The 21,675-nt window shown below is 39.7% G+C and overlaps 1 protein-coding gene across 1 annotated transcript in view; it reads right to left on the bottom strand.

The window, feature by feature from the left end:
* adam9a (ADAM metallopeptidase domain 9a) overlaps positions 1-21,675 on the bottom strand; it is a 90,063-nt gene that overhangs the window by 49,570 nt on the left and 18,818 nt on the right. Inside the window, 1 exon segment of the mRNA XM_070447363.1 lies at positions 4,045-4,121. Coding sequence (XP_070303464.1) covers positions 4,045-4,121 — 77 coding nt within the window.

Here is a 21,675-nt window from a genome sequence, read left to right as displayed (position 1 = left end):
ATTTCTTGTGATCACGAGTTTGAAAACCAGTAACTGTTAACAACCAGGTCAGGTGGAGAAGAAAAATCTGTTGGAAAATGCAAACCAAGCTAGCTATCTAGCTACCTACCGAAGTTGTCCAAGTTATTCAACTTCCAAACAACTCTTAAATTGTGTTAGCTAATTGATACGTGGCTAGCAATGTCATGTTTTATGGGATAGAGGGCAACACTTTCTGTTGCTGTATCAATCTGTCACCACCACTAACTGGCTAGCTAGTGTTAACATATTTAAAGTTTCAAATGTTATTAGTAGTATGTAAAGATACGCATGTTGGCATACATTTGTACCGTCCCCARGTATACATCGTCCAACAAAATGCGTTTTTGCAGGTTCCTCAACAATACAACAAAAAATTATGAAAAATAAGAATACAAAATGTTGCAAAATGTATGTGATAGCTAGCTAACTCACTAATGATTTGCTTAAAACACTGATATTTGTAGGTGTTAAGTTGCTGTCTTTTAGCTAATACCAATAATATGCTAGTGTCACTGTTCAGTAGCATGTTAGCTAGCACAACAGCTAAGGTAGCAACAATATGAGCTGACTTGACATCAAAGCAAACTTTTACTTTTGCAGATGGATACTCTCCCCCTACCCGTGGTGTTGGAAGAGGCTGTATTGGGAAGAGGATGCATCAACACCCTGGAAAAAWGTTTGTGGTGCACTTACTCTGAACACTTTTTTTTTTGAGTGATACATTTGTACCGTCCCCAAGCTTGATAAGGTAAGTAAATGCAAGTATCTCATAAATGTAGCCCATACATCCATTCTTTGTAACAATTAGATATTTTATAGCTTTAATTAAACTAGTAACTAGCGCATCTTCATCATGTGTTGTTCCTTCTCTCTTACTCGAAGCAATCAGTTACAAGGCAAAAATTCAGATTGAGGCMTTCAATCAAACTGAGGACAGAAATGTGTGCACCAGGTCATGGCTTCTTGCATGCTTGGCTTTGAGATGTAAGTCAACAATACATTTTGGAAAAATAATATATATTGCCATATTAGGCATAACTCATTGTCAGGAAGAAGAGACAACTAGTAGACTAGTAATGATGAAGTCCCCATTCTAGATTGAAGATCACAGTTAGTTGATTTGTTTGAATCAATTGTGTTGAGGCTTGGCTGGAGAAAAATCTTGTATACTCTAGGAACAGTTGGCCACACATTTAAAGGTAGATTGAGTAGGCCTAAGTCCCAGTTTATGCTAGATACATTGTTTCTTTATATAGAATTCATACAAGGCAGAAACATTGTTTCCTTGCTGAAAAATATGTAGAATGCCATGTTGCTATGCTTTCAGTGAGAAGCATAGCAACATCAAGGCAACTTTGTAACAGGTGACCCTGTTTTTCCAAAGCCAAACCCGTCCATTATCCGCTGAGATGCAAAAATATAAAATGTTTTCAGTGACTGATTTCAGTACCCTAATGTTGTTTTTGTGTTTTCTGATTGTTTCTCAAGGACTTCCAAAGTTCACTCAAAAAGGCAATAGTTCTGAACTGGGTTTGATTTTGTCAATTTTGGTTACATCCATTGGTTGAAAGCTCATTGCTCAGTTATCACTTAGCTCATGTAAATTCTGTAGTTCCTTTAAACATTCTAAGGTCAACGTTCCCATAAAGTGGTGGGGAGTCTACCGTCTCCAGAAGCGTCTTCACCATTCATTTTCTGTATTCAGGTTCACGTAAACATTTAATATTGATAGTTACAGCTGATTTCGGGATTGTATATCGATTCGCTCTCCTTAAATATTTGTCATCTAATATATTAGTTACAGTCTGAGTTGTTTACTCAAACTTTTCAGGGCATAAAAACTACAATCTGTGTCCTGAATTAGCCTAGTGTGCATGTGCGCCCAGCTAGATCTTGTTTCCCCCGTTTTTTTCCCTGACTAAATTAGCTGGCTAGCTGAAAGTTTAAATCCTCATTTCCAAACTTAATACAAAATGCACCCTCAACTTCAAAACTCTTTTGCTAGTTATACAATCGTGTAAGTAAAAAAAATTCTGTAAAAGAAACTTGAAAATKATTTATTATTTTGTTGAATAGTCATGACTGGTTCGAGCTATCTGTCGTGTCATAAGACAACAGTTGCGAAGGACATCATTGCTACTTAACGCAGATCCAAGTTCAGTGTTGAGATACACTGGTGTCATTGGCGTAGGGTTAGCTGGACGTTTCTGACTTGTCTTGGAACTGTGGCAACGGGCAGCCTCTCCCCGCTTGGCTCGATGGGACATGTAGTGATTTTGCCAACACAGCCAGATATGTACAGTCCTGTACCCTTAATCTTTTTTAAACTGACTATCGTATTTGTTGATTAAATCAGACTTTATTAGTATAATGAGTAATTCAAGAATGGGTTGGAGTTCGTTCCTTGTTCCTTTTCAATCATTGGCTCATTGGTGAAATTAGCATTCTGACAATATCTTTAATTAAATCATTCAAAAACCTTTATTAATGCAACTGCAGACAGAAGTTGACAACAGGAACATAYGCATGTTTCCRAGTAAGTYCTGCATAAAAGAAAAGGTCCCAAGTTATTTTATTAAACCCGAAGTCCAGCCCTTGTAATGTCACTGCCTACGTCCTTATATTTTACTCATGAGACCAAATCCATGCCTACTCAACACTAAAACTCTTGTTTATATAGCTATCTAAAAGCTTAGCAGTAAATGTCCAAGTTGATTTATAGTGGAATGTCTGACTTATCTCTTGTCTCTTACACTCCCCTGCAGAGTTCTGTCTTCACAGTCACACATTTCTCAGAGGGGTCTCTTTATAAGAGACCAGAAAACAACTGTGGAACAATACTAAACCTCTATAATGAATATATATATATATATATATATATATATATATCGTTAATCTGTAGTCTAGGACCCTTTAACTGTAAGGAGGGCGGGGTCTTATAACCCCTCCCCTTCTCTTAATACAACATAAGCATAATCAATTATTAAAATGCATCAAACATATGGACAGCCCCTATCATGAACCCTAGGTGAACCCCTTTCAAATGTCACGAGTTAATTGACATGATAAAACTCTACAGAGAGCCAAAGACTACATTAAATGGCTAAATTAATGAAATGTGTAATTTAACGGAGGGTAAAGAAATTTTTTCCTATTTGGTCGGCCTTTTTAGTCCAGGGTGCATTGCATGATGCCGTTGCCTGAGATATTATAGAAAGGAGATTGGAGATGAATGAACGTATAATTCCCCACCCAGAAGACTGTCGACCAATGGAGTTCACATTGTCATGCTGCGTCACGAAGTTGCAAAGCTAATCGTCATGCAATCCCTTCCCAAAGTCAGTGTATATGTCGAGAAACGTGCCTATTTTCCTTGAAAGTATCTAATGTCAAGATTCCAAAGCTATACGATATTACAGATAGCAAGTTAATTATCTCAAGAAAGATTTATAATGTTGTACTTTTTGTCGACAAAATTTGTACTAATGTTGGGTTTTTGAGCTGACGCCGAATAGACTCCCATTCACTACTTGAAGCTCTTTGTCCCAGAATGCACCGCATGGCCAATTGATGTAGCATGGCCAACGTTTCAACCTGAGCTGCAGATTTCCACAATAATTTTCCATGTTGCTACCAACATTATTATAAAACGGCAAAATGAAACATTTGTTCACAAAAAATATTGTTCTCACAGTGTTATTTAACACTAAGTTAAAGGAATGATTGGTTTTGGGTGGATTTTTCCTTTAAAGTTATGTGAGTTGTTTTGTAGATATGACATTTCAATATTGTTAATACACAAAGTAACCAAAAACCTGATCTAATTGGCATATCCATAATGAGTTGCAGCAAATTTTCAGCAAACAGAATGTTCGGCACAAGTTCACCCAAAAGTTCGCCACAAATTTGCCGCAACAGTTTGCCACAAAACWAATTTGCATGTAAAAAATATGAGCTTACCCCAAATTTGCGGCAAATTGGCAAAAGATTGGACAGAAGCCTGTTTTTTTTGGTAAGGGTTACCTTAGCCCAAAGCAGATACTCATGGCCACAGATGATCCCTCCACGTCCTCCACATAGCCCCGATAGTGACAGTGATCCTGCGGAAGGGATAAAAGAAAATGGCGKCTCAGTAATTTCTTAAAGAGTCAAACAACCATATGTATCAAGAGAGGCTATAGAGGAGATGCTAGAAGGCAAAGATGAGGTAATGTCATCCTGGCAAGGCCATTGTCAGTGTTACATTTGACTCAAATTGCATTGCAAGTTATATCATTGTGTTAGCCACAGTCAATTTAAGAGCCTAATTGCTTGTGACAGAAAATGTGAAATCTTTGGGTGAGGTGATGAATCTTGATTTAGTGCAGCGCCAGGCAAGCGCATCACTCAATTTTGACGATTCAAGATGGGGCTTGRATTGGAGGTAGAGATTTGGTCCTGAGTTCATGTCGAGCTTGGCAAATAAATTATGAGGCCTACTTCTAACCCATGCACATATTGCAGAGCAATGTCTTTTTAAAGTTAGAAATTATTTTGAAGAAGTCAACTGAAATGGTTTCACGTGAACTGACAGTGCTGTAGGGGTTAATTGAGGTCCAATTTAAATAACACCATTAAACATGTTTTGCGTTTGTCTGTAATCTCCCCCTGGCTATCTATAGGGAAATGATGTGTCCTATCCCTTTAAGCATTCTTGGCAGCACCCTGCTCTCTCACAATAGCATGAGCTAATTGTCTTAGCCTTGATGCCTAACATGTAGAGATTTAGAACTATGGGAGCTCACTGAAACGAAGTAAAGTAACCAAGGTTCAGAGAGTTTCCCCCAGAGTATAGGGCAATCGGATGGTATGGTAGACCCATCAAGAATTCTGTCCATATAATCTTATGATCTTAAAAGGCAAAACGGATCCTAGATCTTACACAGATACTTTAGGGATATACACATGACCAAATGTATCAAGACACCTGCTTGTTGAACATCTCATTACAAAATCATGGGCATTAACATAGAGTTGGTCCCCCCTTTCCTGCTATAACAGCCTCCACTCTTCTGGGAAGGGTTTCCAATACATGTTGGAACATTGCTGCGGGGACTTGCTTCCATTTAGCCACAAGAGCATTAGTGAGGTCAGGCACTGATGTTGGGTAATTAGGCCTGGCTCGCAGTCGTCGTTCCAATTCATCCCAAAGGTGCTCGATGGGGTTGAGCTCAGGGCTCTGTGCAGGCCAGTCAAGTTCTTCCACACCAATCTCGATAAACCATTGCAGTATGGACCTAGCTTTGCACACAGAGGCATTGTCATGCTGAAACAGGAAAGGGCCTGTTGTCACAAAGTCAGAAGCACAGAATCGTCTAGATTGTCATTGCATGCTGTAGCATTAAGATTTCCCGAACAATGAAAAACAGTCACAAGACCATTATACATCCTCCACCAAAATGTACAGATGGCACTTTGCATTCGGGCGGGTAACGTTCTCCTGGCATCCACCAAGCTCAGATATGTCCATCGGACTGCCAGATGGTGAAGCGTGATGTGGCATCCTATGACGATGCCACATTGAAAGTCACTGAGCACCTCAGTAAGGTCAATCTACTGCCAATGTTTGTCTATGGAGACTGCATGGATGTGCTCGGTTTTATACACCAGTCAGCAACAGGTGTGACGGAAATAGCTGAATCCACTAATTTGAAGGGGTGTCCACATACTTTTGAATATATAGTGTAGGCCCGGGTCACTAAGTAAACAACCACCCCATAAATATCGTAATCTGAAGCACTGATTAGAGGCTGACTGACCGGCTGAAATCCTCCTCACACTTTGCTTGACAATCTTGAGACCTGACCAGAGAGAGGGGGCAAGAAGGGCTGAACCCTCATCCAGCTGCTTTAAAGGGCCATTACAAAAGCAGACTGGGCAGGTCTGGGGCAACACTACCACATTAAAAGGGATAGTTTGGGGATTTTGTATATTCACATGATTTTATTTCCCATTGAGGTCAAGAGACCTCTTTTTACAAGGGAGACCTGAAAAACATGTTAGATATGAAACAACTAATTATGTAAAATCACTAGGAATATCCCTTTAAATGAGCCAAACCCAGGAAGCATGACTGGGGCCCCATCACTCTCAGCCAGGTGACAGTGATAGCTGGCATATGTAATTCCTAATCCTACTTGAGCATGGCTTTCAATGTAAACATACACACACCCCTGCTGACCTATGTCCAGATTAAGCTTCCGGGTGAAAAAATTTGATTAAAAAAAGTTGTGTGAGGACAAAACTAAGACCGTGGTAAACTTGTTAAATATAGAGTGATTAAATAGTTATTAAAAAGCTAAACAAAATGTGCAGGTAGCCAAGTAGCAACAAACAGTACAGCAGTGAAGAGACAACGCGGAAGTGCGTTGCTTCACCAGTCACGTGATCCAACTAGACAGTGAGGCTAAGATACATAATATGCACACACATTTATATTGACTCTACACACACACATCCACAAACGATCATCATATACAGGGCATTCAGAAAGTATTCAGACGCCTTGACTTTTTCTTGTTTTTTTGCTTCTTCTCAGCTGCATCGTTTTTTATACAGGTTATGGTCAATAATATCGAAGACTGCACTGAAATCTAACAGTACAGCTMCCACAATCTTCTTATTMATTTCTTTCAAMCAATCATTTGTGTCCGTGCATTACATGTAGAGTGCACTTCTCTACAAGCATGCTGAAAGTCTGTTGTTTACAGAGAAATAGCACTGTATTTCGTCAAACACCATTTTTTCCAACAGTTTGCTAAGAGCTGGTAGCAAGCTGATAGGTCTGCTGTTAGAACAAGTAAAGGCCGCTATACCACTCTTGGGTAGGGAATTACTTGGCTTCCCTCCAGGCCTGAGGACCAAGTCTTTCCTCTAGGCTCAGATGAAAGACTTGATGGCTAGGAGTGGCTATAGAGTCAGAAAGCTACTGAGGATGGTAGCTATCTAAATTGTCAATGCCAGGAGGTTTGTCATTATTGATAACTTTACAAAATTGCAATGCTTTTCTTAAATTATTAGCTTTAGTATGCATGCATACGATGGCTAACTGTTCTTTGTTGACACTTCGTGCCTAAGTTTGCCCACTTTGTCAATGATTTTTGTGATGAATAAGCCATCTAATTCGATGAAAGTTTTTTATATACACACACACACACACATATACACACATATATATACATATACATATATAAACACACACACACACACACACACATACATACATACATACATACATATATACATACATACAGTTGAAGTCGGAGGTTTACAGACACCTTAGCCACATACATATAAACTCAGTTTTTCACAATTCCTGACATTTAATCCGAGTAAAAAATCCCTGAGTTAGGTCAGTTAGGATCACCACTTTATTTTAAGAATGTGAAATGTCATAATAATAGTAGAGTTATTTTTATTTCAGCTTATATTTCTTTCATCACATTCCCAGTGGGTCAGAAGTTTACATACACTCAATTAGTATTTGGTAGCATTGCCTTTAAATTATTTAACCTGTCTCTTATACACATCTAGATGTGTATAAGAGACAGCATCAAATGGTTTTGTGATGAATAAGCCATCTAATTCGATGAAAGTTTTTTATATACACACACACACACACATATACACACATATATATACATATACATATATAAACACACACACACACACACACACATACATACATACATACATACATATATACATACATACAGTTGAAGTCGGAGGTTTACAGACACCTTAGCCACATACATATAAACTCAGTTTTTCACAATTCCTGACATTTAATCCGAGTAAAAAATCCCTGAGTTAGGTCAGTTAGGATCACCACTTTATTTTAAGAATGTGAAATGTCATAATAATAGTAGAGTTATTTTTATTTCAGCTTATATTTCTTTCATCACATTCCCAGTGGGTCAGAAGTTTACATACACTCAATTAGTATTTGGTAGCATTGCCTTTAAATTATTTAACTTGGGTCAAACGTTTTGGGTAGCCTTTCACAAGCTTCCCACAATAAGTTGAGGGAATTTGGTCCATTCCTCCTGACAGAGCTGGTGTAACTGAGTCAGGTTTGTAAGACTTCCTTGCCCGCACATGCTTTTTCAGTTCTGCCCACAACTTTTCTATGGGAATGAGGTCAGGGCTTTGTGATGGCCACTCCAATACCTTGACTTTGTTGTCCTTAAGCCATTTTGTCATAACTTTGGAAGTATGCTTGGGGTCATTGTCCAGTTGGAAGAACCCTTTGCGACCAAGCTTTAACTTCCTGACTGATGTCTTGAGATGTTGCTTCAATATAGTCACATACCTCATGATGTCATCTATTTTGTGAAGTGCACCAGTCCCTCCTGCAGCAAAGCACCCCCACAACATGATGCCCAACCGTGCTTCACGGTTGGGATGGTGTTCTTCGGCTTGCAAGCATCCCCCTTTTTCCTCCAAACATAACGATGGTCATTATGGCCAAACAGTTCTATTTTTGTTTCATCAGACCAGAGGATATTTCTCCAAAAAGTACGATCTTTATCCCCATGTGCAGTTGCAAACCGTTGTCTGGCTTTTTTATGGCGGTTTTGGAGCAGTGGCTTCTTCCTTGCTGAGCGGCCTTTCAGGTTATGTCGATATAAGACTCGTTTTACTGTGAATATAGATATTTGTGGAGTGGTTGAAAATGAGTTTTAATGACTCCAACCTAAGTGCATGTAATCTTCCGACTTCAACTGTATATACACACACACACACAAACTCAGCAAAAAAAGAAACGTCCCTTTTCCAGGACACCGTCTTTCAAAGATAATTCGTAAAAATCCAAATAACTTCACAGATCTTCATTGTAAAGGGTTTACACACAGTTTCCCATGCTTGTTCAACAAACCATAAAGAATTAATGAACATGCACCTGTGGAACGGTCGTTAAGACACTAACAGCTTACAGATGGTAGGCAATTAAGGTCACAGTTATGAAAACTTAGGACACTAAAGAGGCCTTTCTACTGACTCTGAAAAAACACCAAAAGAAAGATTACCAGGGTCCCTGCTCATCTGCGTGAACGTGCCTTAGGCATGCTGCAAGGAGGCATGAGGACTGCAGATGTGGCCAGGGCAATAAATTGCAATGTCCGTACTGTGAGACACCTAACACGGAACCCAAACCGGCTGCGCACGTGCGCCATCACGCATACATTTATTTTGTCCACGACACGCAGGTTAAAATATCAAAAACAAACTCTGAACCAATTACATTAATTTGGGGACAGGTCAAAAAGCATTAAACATTTATGGCAATTTAGCTAGTTAGCTTGCACTTGCTAGCTAATTTGCCCAATTTAGCTAGTTAGCTTGCTGTTGCTAGCTAATTTGTCCTGGGATATGAACATTAGGTTGTTATTTTACCTAAACTGCACATGGTCCTCCACTCCAACAATTAATCCACACAAAACGGTCAACCGAATCGTTTCTAGTCATCTCTCCTCCTTCCAGGCTTTTTCATCATTGAACTTATATGGTGATTGGCATCTAAACTTTCATAGTATTACAACGACAACACCATTTATCTTTCAATCACCCAYGTGGGTATAACCAATGAGGAGATGGCACGTGGGTACCTGCTTCTATAAACCAATGAGGAGATGGGAGAGGCAGGACTTGCAGTGCGATCTGCGTCAGAAATAGGAATGACTTCAATTTTAGCCCTTGGCAACGGAGACGCTCGTTGATGCGCGCGAGCAGTGTGGGTGCAATAATTGAATAACATAGATTCCTAAATTTATTTTGCAACGCTCGCACATGAGACGTGTGTAGTCAGGCTATAAGACAGCGCTACAGGGAGACAGGACGGACACCTGATCGTCCTCGCAGTGGCAGACCACTTGTAACAACACCTGCACAGGATCGGTACATCCGAACATCACACCTGCGGGACAGGTACAGGATGGCAACAACCATCCTGTTACATTTTTAGATATTACTAGTCAGATATTACTGCACTGTTGGAGCTAGAAACACCAGCATTTCGCGATACTACTCGGTATCGCAATACTTGGCCTGATATTGTATCGTTTGTAAAATGTTGGTATCGTCACAAGCCTACCATTGATGCAATCACACCTCTAACAACAAAAAAACATTTGTCACAAGAAATCAGCTCCCCGATATACAGAAAATACCCAAGCCCAGAAGCAAGCTTCCAGAAAATTKAAATGAAAATGGCGCTCCACAAACTGTAAGTCGTCCAACAAGCTTGTAAAGACAATACCGTGCAATATGGAAGAGCCCTCAATGCTGCTCGATCAGCCTACTCTTCCAACCTGATTGAGGCTCATAAAAAATAATCCAACATTTATTTTCTATACTGTCGCAAAGCTAACTAAAAAGCAGCAAGTGAGGATGGCCTTCACTTCAGCAGTGAGGAATTTATTAAACTTCGATGAAAAGGCCATTCAAAGGCCATTTTCTCAAAAGTGAGTTTACAAGTTTATCAACTTTAAAACCAAAATTACTTTCCCATTGTTCCTCAACTGTAGTGTATGATATACAATTTCCTAGCTCTGTCTCTTTACTTTTATCCAATGTAAAAAAACAAACAATTTCAATTTGTTTACATAAGACTGATTTGAGCCGTATGGTCACATTTCTTACTTCCTGTGACTCGTAAGGTTTGTTAAAATAAAAAAACGAAGTAAACAATCAGAATTTTCCCTTTCAATTATTTGACTTCATTTAAAAATGTTCTCATTTGTATCGCATTTTCTTTTAACAAATGTTAGACTATCAAAAAGAATGAGAGCTGAAATACTAGAATTAGGGTGTCCAATCAAAAACACATATTTTGACCAATGGGTAAAATAATATGGTCATTGTGTCGATAATCCTCTAAGACTAATGGTCCAAACCTCATGTCTCGAGCATAATCCGTTCAAAAGATATTGGAGTTTTTACCCTTGTAGGATGGCCAGAATTATGGTGGATGGATTTCAGAGAAAAAAAGAATAATGCACCATGTCAGCTGTGTTGGATTCTGGCTACCTGACAAGCTCACTTTCCTGTTACACTAATCTTTCTTCTTGAATCCGCAGGACAAACTATAAAAAGGTAAGATGGATATCGATTGAGACATTACATGTAGCATTTTAGTATATGCTTTTCATATTAATTAGAAATTCCTGTAATTCTTAGATTTCTCACAATAACAAGCGTATCTGAAATTTCAACGGAGCACTGAGCGTATACCAAGCTTTTTAATTATTTTCAAAGCCTTTTGCATTTAATTCAGCTCGTGTCATGCAAATTGTTCGATCCGCAAAAACAACTTTGACCACAAAATGTAAAATCCTCAAAAGTTGTTACACGAAACTTGCACTGTGTTAGAGCTTGGTGTTTATTATCGGATGGTTAAGAAATTAGGTTACAAAATCCGACTTTTTGGATATGTTAATGATACAGTATGTTAGAGAAATACCCCACTGGACGATATATGAATAATCATATTTCTCTTGGTAAAATGTATAACATAAGGAAGTGAAGTTATCACCAAAGTGCGTTTACACCCACTCTGGGTAGACATCCTACTACAGCACACTGACAGTATCCAACACAAACATCTATTTCTTGATCATGATCAACCTTGTACTACCATTTCGCCCCAGATCCAGTGACGAGAAAATACCCTTAAAATTCATGACTCTAGTTTGCCAACAACTTAATCGAAATCACTCATTTTTGTGGCACAAAAAAAGTCAGTTGTAGAGCAGGGAAGACATTGCTAATTTCTTATGTGCATAGTTATGGAATATATGAGCTATATCAAGGGAAGGCATCCAAGTTAAAGCATTACAGGAAAATCCCTCTTTTCCAGACGTCCTCCATTGGCTTCTTCCCAGTAATACCAAAACAAAAAGTCCTCCAGCGTGGCTGTGGAAAATATATTGTATAATAAAAATAGTATATCAGAATATAGTAAGTATAGGCCACATTCACATTTTGGTCACAGGAGTATGTCATTTTTAAACTACCAAAGTGAAAAGGCCAGTATTTAGCACTGTACACCATTTGTCTAAATCTCTGCGCTTTGAAATGTTTAAACAGAACAGACAACTGAAAAATATCCCCAAAAAAACCCTAGTCGTATGTTGCATTCTGAGAATGTCTCATTGCGCCCTGCCCAGTGTCTGTGAGGAGGTTCTCCAGGTGTTGATAATAGGAACAGCCTTCTACAACAGACAGAAGATGGCCATTTTTGTCATTCTAGGCTCTTGCTAACATTTTCACGACAGTCTGCACAATTAGATTAAATCGCTCATCCTCCGATGCCCTTATGGCTCAGAAATCATAATGTGGTTGCTTTTGAAATGTAGGCAATGGCATTCATGGAGGCATCAAACAGACCAGTTCCAACACAGGCTTGATGTAGAATTGAATGAGATTGGCAATACAAAAAAAATGATAGGCCATTTCTTGCCTCCTGCTGTGAACAAAGGAACATGTGAGACTCCTGATTGTCAATTACAATAACATTTGACTGACTTGATCACAACAGTACTGATTTTAATCAAAATATTGAAGTGTGTTTCCTGTTACTCAGCATTTGTCATTAGACAGCGTTGTCACAACATGCCTGTACGACCATGATCCTTTAATCCAGATCCACAGATCCCCCTTTCTGATAGGCTCCCTGGGGATCCTGAGTCAGACGACGGGGGATCATGACAACCGGACAGCACAGCCTTCTATAGTCCCACTCTCTAGGGRTCAAACAAATGCCAGAGTCTACAAACGTCCCGCCCCTATCTCTGTAATGTCTTGTGATATACTGTTAACATGGCAAGATTACCATCTCTGTGACCTTCTCAATGTAAAACAAATGCAGAAGATGGAYGTCTTCACACACCACCCATATTTCATCTGTCTAGCCAAAAAGGAGAGAAAGTGCTGGGGATGGTCTAGTTCTATTCTATGTCCCTCTCCATCTCAATCACTTCTTCAGTGTATTGATCAATAAAATAGACTACACATTTAAAAAAACTTTTATTTAAAATTAAATAATTTAAAGGCATTCCTGACTGTACAGTAGGTCTGTCTGTAAGCCAGACGGTTACATCATCTTCCCAGAACTGCTGCTCTTAGTCATGATTTTTGTGAGCTAAGTTAGGACTCATTATGAATATGCAGAGGGAGAAACCAGTGCTTAAAGTAAGAATGCGCTATACGCTTTCTTCTGCAAAATGCATACATTTCCACAAAACATAGCTGATACCAGTACTAAAATGTCAGCGTCATACAGGAAGCAATACAGAGCTGGACTTCAGCAGTAAATAGTGGAGGACAACTGAATGATGACGTGATGAATGTGTGTCTTTAACCCAACACAACTCCCTTCCTCTATCAGAATGGGAGTTGCTTCCGCCTGTTCTGGCTCCATCCAGACAAACAGGAAATGAATAGTGATGCACCGATATTACATTCTTGGCCGATACCAATATTTTCCTTGCCAAAAAACCTGATAGCTATAACCGATATAAAAAAAAWTTGCGGCCTTTTAAGCATTCTAGTAGTTAAATAGTTAACACACACACGCAGCGGTCTAAGGCACTGCATCTCAGGGCAAGAGGTGTCACTACAGTCCCTGAYTCGAATCCAGGCTGTATCACAGCTGGCTGTGATTGGGAGTCCCATAGGGCGGCGAACAATTGGCCCAGCGTTGTCCGGGTTTGGCCGGGTTAGGCCGTCACTGTAAATAAGAATTTGTTCTTWACTGACTTGCCTAGTTAAATAGAGGTTAGACACACCACATTGACCAAAWAGTTATTTTGTTGGCATTTACGTATGTCCCCATTTCTTTCACTTACTTGCTGCGCTGTTTCTTGTTCAATTGTTCAGTCGTTTCATTCTCAACCGGGATTTCTATGGAACACCGTTTGTGTCTTTGCATGTCAAAGAAGATACATTAACAATAAGCTTGTTGACCAATCAGGACCTGAATATGACTGCACATAATAACTTAACATGTTCATACATTGATTACTCTATCAATCGTATTTTATATGTCACAACGATTCATCGATACATATGGTATGATGCTGGTCAAGTTCTCGCACACCTACAGTGCTGGTCATTAAAAAAAAAGCTTGCTAGCTCATGGATGCAAACAATGTTCTTCCACAAAACATAGCAAAACGACATCTGTTTCAGTAGCTGTATAGCTAGGTGTCATCTAAAATAACCCTAATTTGTAAGACAGTTCTTATTTGATTAATGGTGGTCGGACCCAAGCTAGCCACAATAAGGATTAGCCACAATAGTGGACTTTGCGGTTAGCCTTCAAAATGAAAATGTCATTGACAGTGCTGCAAATGCATACAAATAGTAGACTTAAGCAATAATTGAATAGATCATGCTAAATGAGGTTGGAATGTTGTAAAAAATAAATCAACAGAAGGCAATTTGTTAATTTGACAAAAGACTTGAAATCACACTGGATGTATTACACTTTATAATTTCATTTGGGAGMATACTTATTTCACTGTACAGCTTTACCTATGGATTGCGGATCWATGACATGGGGTTTCAGTCTACTAAGTGACACCCAGAGAACATTAGCATCGTAGCTCTTATTGCGGGACTCTGAAACAACTGTTTATTGAGCCAAATTTATTGTCAACCTATGTGTATTGAACACTATTCCAGAGGAAAAACAATACTGCGTGGATATTTTGGAGTCCGATAACTCTGAGGGAAGTTGGGAAAAAATATCTTGGGTATTGAGTAGAGGTCAACCGATTATGATTTTTCAACGCCAATACCGATTATTGGAGGACAAAAAAAAGCTGATACCGATTAATCGGATGATTTTTATATATATTTGTAATAATAACAATACTGAATGAACACTAACTTTAACTTATTACATAAATAAAACCAATTTAGTCTCATATAATGAAACATGTTCAATTGTTTAAATAATGTAAAAACACATTAATGGAGAAGGAAGTAAAAGTGCAATATGTGCCATGTAAGAAAGCTAACGTTTAAGTTCCTTGCTCAGAACATGAGAAGATATGAAAGCTGGTGGTTCCTTTTAACATGAGTCTTCAATATTCCCAATTAAAAAGTTTTAGGTTGTAGTTATTATAGGACTATTTCTCTCTATACCAGTTGTATTTCATATACCTTTGACTATTGGATGCTCTTATAGGCACTATAGTATTGCCAGCCTAATCTTGGGAGTTGATAGGCTTGAAGTCATAAACAGTGCTGCGCTTCAAACATTGCAAAGAGCTGCTGGCAAACGCAGGAAAGTGCTGTTTGAATGAATGCTTACGAGCCTGCTGCTGCCTACCATCGCTCAGTCAGACTGCTCTATCAAATATCATATCATAGACTTAATTATAATAAACACACAGAAATAGGAGCCTAGGTCATTAATATGGTCAAATCCGGAAACTATCATTTCGAAAACAAAACGTTTATTCTTTCAGTGAAATACGGATCCGTTCCGCATTTCATCGAACGGGTGGCAACCCTAAGTCTAAATATTTCTGTTACATTGCACAACCTTCAATGTTATGTCATAATTACGTAAAATTCTGGCAAATTAATTACGGATTTTGTTAGGAAGAAATGGTCTCCACACAGTTCGTAATGAGCCAGGTGGGCCAAACTGCTGCATATATCCTGACTCTGCTTACACTGAACGCAAGAGAAGTGACACAATTTCCATAGTTAATATTGCCTGCTAACATGAATTTATCTTAACTAAATATGCAGGTTTAAAAAATATATACTTCTGTGTATTGATTTTAAGAAAGGCATTGATGTTTATGGTTAGGTACATTTGTGGAACGAATGTGCTTTTTTCACGAATGCGCTTTTGTTAAATCATCACCCATTTGGCGAAGTAGGCTGTGATTCGATGATAAATTAACAGACACCTCATTGATTTTATGCAACGCAGGACAAGCTAGTTAAACTAGTAATATCGTCAACCATGTTAAGATTGATTGTTTATGAGATAAGTTTAATGCTAGCTAGTAACTTACCTTGGCTCCTTGCTGCACTCGCGTAACAGGTGGTCAGCCTGCCACGCAGTCTCCTCGTGGATTGCAATGTAATCGGCATCCAAAAACGCAGATTACCAATTGTTATGAAAACTTGAAATCGGCCCTAATTAAATCGGCCATGCCGATTAATCGATCGACCTCTAGTATTGAGTAGACTGTTACCCCCATTTAATTGATCCCCAATCCTTAGGTAAAGCTATACAGTGCAATATGAATGTCAATACACAYAATAGGCTGAGTGGGGAGGTGATTTCACACAGTCATGCGAAAAGAGCTACAACGCTAATATTWGGGTAAACTCTTCACAGTTGTGTTCTGTGGGTGTCACCGAGTAGACAGATACCCCATTTCATTGCTTCACATTCCAACCTTGTTTAACATTATCTAGTCTAAATATGGCATGATTCCACCAATTGTAACCTTCAACATCACTTTCAAAAAGGTACTTGTATTTTGAAGGCAAACCACAAATTGGTCAGGTTGAGCCTCACTAGCCAGATGAAGCAAGCTGCCTGCTTATAACATTAGCTTTGGGCAACAGGGTTAAATAGCAGGCTAGCTATATATTTTCATGAACTGAAGTTCATTTGGCGAACAACAAGTGGCTACATAGCTAATACTTAAATCACAACGATTCCTAAATCATTGCTAAGAATAATGAAAACRACTGCAGTTTCTACTGGTCATTGTTTTCAGGCTGGTTGTATTGGTGCTAGCTCGGTACCAAGCTAAAGCTAGCTAGCTTCCCCAGAASTTGCGGACGAACAAATAATGCTTTATTACCAACGCGGTATTGTAAACACATCGCTCGTGGCCGGTGTTTGCAGATTTTTTACAGCTTTGCAGGTGCTACTGATAGTAGTGGTGGCGCTTGGCTTGCACATGCAAATAGTTTTGTCAAATAGTGTTATTTGACGTGTATCTTTTTTGACACACAAAGACCCAAACGGCGTTCCATAGTATGTCGTGAAGCTAATAGTGACGATATTACTGTAATTCCGGTCGGGCAACATCTGAAAAATAGCACACTTAGTAGTGTGTACCGGTGCTCGACCATTCGCGAAAGCCAACTTCACCCACGACAGAGAACGGTTGATTGTCAAAGGCAATGAATTCCATTATCTTAGTGTTAATGGATTTCGCCGTTGTGTTGTCTCGCTGAAATTTTCTTACTCTTTCAAATGACTGCTTGACTTGTTTACTGCTCGATCCACACAGCAGACATTGTTGGCTAGGTTAGGAATGCTGTGTTGCAGCTGTAGCGCAACATTTTACATGGCGTCATTACGTCATGTACCTACATTATATAGGTATGCACGTCAGCTTTGACATCGGCGTTAAACTAGACATCGGCCGATACCGATGTTGGCATTTTTAGCTAATATCGGCCAATTCCGATATGTTCACCGATATATCATACATCCCTAGAAATTAACACCAATTAATTAGTGGATAGAACTATTCAATTGTACCTTCACGATCCTGACAGGAGGGCTGTAACAGTCTTGTAGAGCACAGGAGACCCAAGTTCAACCCAGTCGGTCTCATACAAATAGGACATCCAATCAAAAAAACTAAGAAGTCATTGTGGATGGTTGTACTGAAGTGACTGTTTTTATGGGATAGTAGTATCATTTTAACATGAGTTTCTGTTTTAAAGAAATATAGTTATCTATTAAATTACAAAACAGGTTGGGCAGAAGAGGCCATTTCCACAGCACACGTTTCTATAAAAGGCAGTCGCAAAGCAGTCAATAAAAAGCTATGAGAAAGAAGTGCATTTGAGAGATGCTAAATGGGTGATACATTGTCAGTGCCCTGTTGGGTTAGGTGATATGAGCATACCGGTATTATCATATATCACGATAAATGATAGTCAGGTCCAAAATTATTGGCACCCATTATAAAGATGAACAAAAAAGACTGCATAAAATAAATAATTCAAATACTGAGCTACTGTATGCAAAAAAAAAATGTTTTTTTTATATTCTTTATACTAATACAATTGCACATGAAAACAGAGCTCTTTGGCCACACATATCAGTGGTGGGTTTTGGGTTGAAAAATAATATGCATATACTATATACATATACTATAAAACATGGTGGTGGATGTTTGATGTTATGGGGCTATTTGGCTTCCACTGGTCCTGGGGCCCTTGTCCTGAACTTTTTCCAGTATCAGGACATTGTATCCAAAAACATGGTTGCCTCTGCCAGGAGGCTGAAACTTGGCCACAAGTTCATCTTCCAGCAAGACAATAACMCCAAGCACACATCAGAATCCACAAAGAAATKATTAATTGACCACATAATCAACATTCTGCAATGGCCATCTCAGTACATAAGTGCAGTCAAAGCATATTAAGGATCTGGTAAGATTATGTTTGGAGGAATGGTCTAAAATCCATCCCAATGTGTTCTCCAATCTCATAAAACATTATAGAAAAAATCTCAAGGTATTCAAAACAGATGTACTAGTTTAAGAATATAATTTCCCACATTTTTTGAGCATACAATATAGCTCAGTATCTGTATTATATAGTTGCGCCAATAATTTTGGACCTGACTGACTGTGCATGTACACACACACACACACACACACACACACACACACACACACACAGAGTGTACAAAACACTAGGAACGTCTGCTTTTTCCATGACAGACTGACCAGGTAAAAATCTATGATTCTTTATTGGTGTCACTTTTTAAATCCACTTCAAATCAGTGTAGGTGAAGGGACAGGTTAAACAAAGAYTTTTAAGCCTTGAGACAATTGAGACATGGATTGTGTACTATGGAAACCCATTTGAAGTCTAAGATTTCACTTCACTGGGGACTAAGGGGCCTTGTCCGAACAAAGAAAAAACACCCAAGACCATTATTCCTCCTCCACCAAACAATACAGTTGCCACTATGCATTGGGGCAGGTAGTGTTTCCATGGCATCCGCCAAACCCCGATTCAGACTGCCAGATGGTGAAGCGTGATTCATCACTCCAGAGAACCCGTTTCCACTGTATACCTCCACTACACTACTTTGATACACATCAGTAGGGATTAAGAAGTGAGTATAAGCAATGCCCACTGAAAGAAAAGTGGGTATACGGATTATACCTGCGTCTACCCTTCACTACAACATTGGCCCTTCTCGTTTTACAAAAAGTGCACTCTCCTACATGAGTGCGCTGGTATTACGGTTTCTGTCCTTTCAGAATCAAAAACCTGTCACACACTGAAGGCCTCCTATTGGTTTGCCACTGTGCAAACATGTCTATAATAACAGATAGGCTGTTAAGATATTCATGTTTCAAGAAAGGAGTATGTATATACAGTGCCTTCGGAAAGTATTCAGACATTCACTTTTAGCACATTTTGTTACGGTACAGCCTTACTCTAAAATGGATTAAATAAAAAAATCCTTAGCAATCTGCACACAATACCCCATAATAACAAAGTGAAAACAGGTTGTTCAACATTTTTTCAAATGTATTAAACAGAAATACCTTATATAAATAAGTATTCAAACCCTTTGCTATGAGACTCGAAGTTGAGCTCAGGTTCATCCTGTTTCCCTTGATCATCCTTCAGATGTTTCTACAACTTGGATTCCACCTGTGGTAAATTCAAATCAAATCAAATTTTATTTGTCACATACACATGGTTAGCAGATGTTAATGCGAGCGTAGCGAAATGCTTGTGCTTCTAGTTCCGACCATGCAGTAATATCTAACAAGTAATCTAACCAAACAATTTCACAACAACTACCTTATACACACAAGTGTAAAGGAATGAATRAGAATATGTACATAAAAATATATGAATGAGTGATGGCCGAACGCCATAGGCAAGATGCAGTAGAWGGTATAGAGTACAGTATATAGAGTACAGTATATACATATGAGATGAGTAATGTAGGGTATGTAAACATTATATAAAGTGGCATTGTTTAAAGTGGCTAGTGATACATTTATTACATCAATTTTCCCATTATTAAAGTGGCTAGAGTTGAGTCAGTATGTTGGCAGCAGCCACTCAATGTTTGATGGCTGTTTTTCAGTCTCTCGGTCCCTGCTTTGATGCACCTGTACTGACCTCGCCTTCTGGATGATAGCGGGGTGAACAGGCAGTGGCTCGGGTGGTTGTTGTCCTTGATGATCTTTTGGGCCTTCCTGTGACATCGGGTGGTGTAGGTGTCCTGGAGGGCATGTAGTTTGCCCCCGGTGATGTGTTGTGCAGACCTCACTACCCTCTGGAGAGTCTTACGGTTATGGGCGGAGCAGTTGCCGTACCAGGTGGTGATACAGCCCGACAGGATGCTCTCGATTGTGCATCTGTGAAAGTGTTTTTGGTGACAAGCTACATTTCTACAGCCTCCTGAGGTTGAAGAAGCGYWACTGCGCCTTCTTCACCACGCTGTCTGTGTGGGTGGACCTTTTCAGTTCGTCCGTGATGTGTACGCCGAGGAACTTAAAACTTTCCACCCTCTCCACTACTGTCCCGTCGATGTGGATAGGGGGGTGCACCCTCTGCTGTTACCTGAAGTCCACAATCATCTCCTTTGTTTTGTTGACGTTGAGTGTGAGGTTATTTTCCTGACACCACACTCCGAGGGCCCTCACCTCCTCCCTGTAGGCCGTCTCGTCGTTGTTGGTAATCAAGCCTACCACTGTAGTGTCATCTGCAAACTTGATGATTGAGTTGTAGGCGTTCATGGCCACGCAGTCGTGGGTGAACAGGGAGTACAGGAGAGGGCTGAGAAGGAACCCTTGTGGGGCCACAGTGTTGAGGATCAGCGGGGTGGAGATGTTGTTACCTACCCTCACCACCTGGGGGCGGCCCGTCAGGAAGTCCAGGACACAGTTGCACAGGGTGGGGTCGAGACCCAGGGTCTCGAGCTTAATGACGAGTTTGGAGGGTACTATGGTGTTTTTAAATGCTGAGCTGTAGTCGATGAACAGCATTCTTACATAGGTATTCCTCTTGTCCAGATGGGTTAGGGCAGTGTGCAGTGTGATTACTATTGCGTCGTCTGTGGACCTATTGGGGCGGTAAGCAAATTGGAGTGGGTCTAGGGTGTCAGGTAGGGTGGAGGTGATATGGTCCTTGACTAGTCTCTCAAAGCACTTCAATGATGACGGAAGTGAGTGCCACGGGGCGGTAGCCATTTAGCTCAGTTACCTTAGCTTTCTTGGGAACAGGAACAATGGGGCCTCTTGAAGCATGTGGGGACAGCAGACTGGTATAAGGATTGATTGAATATGATTGAATTGCGACTCTACTTTGTCTCTATACTGACGCTTAGCTTGTTTGATTGCCTTGCGGAGGAATAGCTACACTGTTTTGTATTCGGTCATGTTTCCGGTCACTTGCCCTGATTAAAGAAGTGGTTCGCGCCTTCAGTTTTTGCGCATGCTGCATCAATCCACGGTTTCTGGTTGGGAATGTTTTATTAGACTGGACATGATTTGGATAAGGCCAACCAGGTCTAAGTAGTTAAAACGCTGTCAGTTACACTTCAAACTTTAGGTCACACTATTACTGCCTGCAGATGAT

The sequence above is a fragment of the Salvelinus sp. IW2-2015 genome, linkage group LG15 (assembly GCF_002910315.2).
Source record: "Salvelinus sp. IW2-2015 linkage group LG15, ASM291031v2, whole genome shotgun sequence".
NCBI lineage: Eukaryota > Metazoa > Chordata > Actinopteri > Salmoniformes > Salmonidae > Salvelinus > Salvelinus sp. IW2-2015.
The sequence above is the reverse complement of the archived record's forward strand: the minus strand, read 5'-3'. Positions and strand labels throughout refer to the sequence as shown.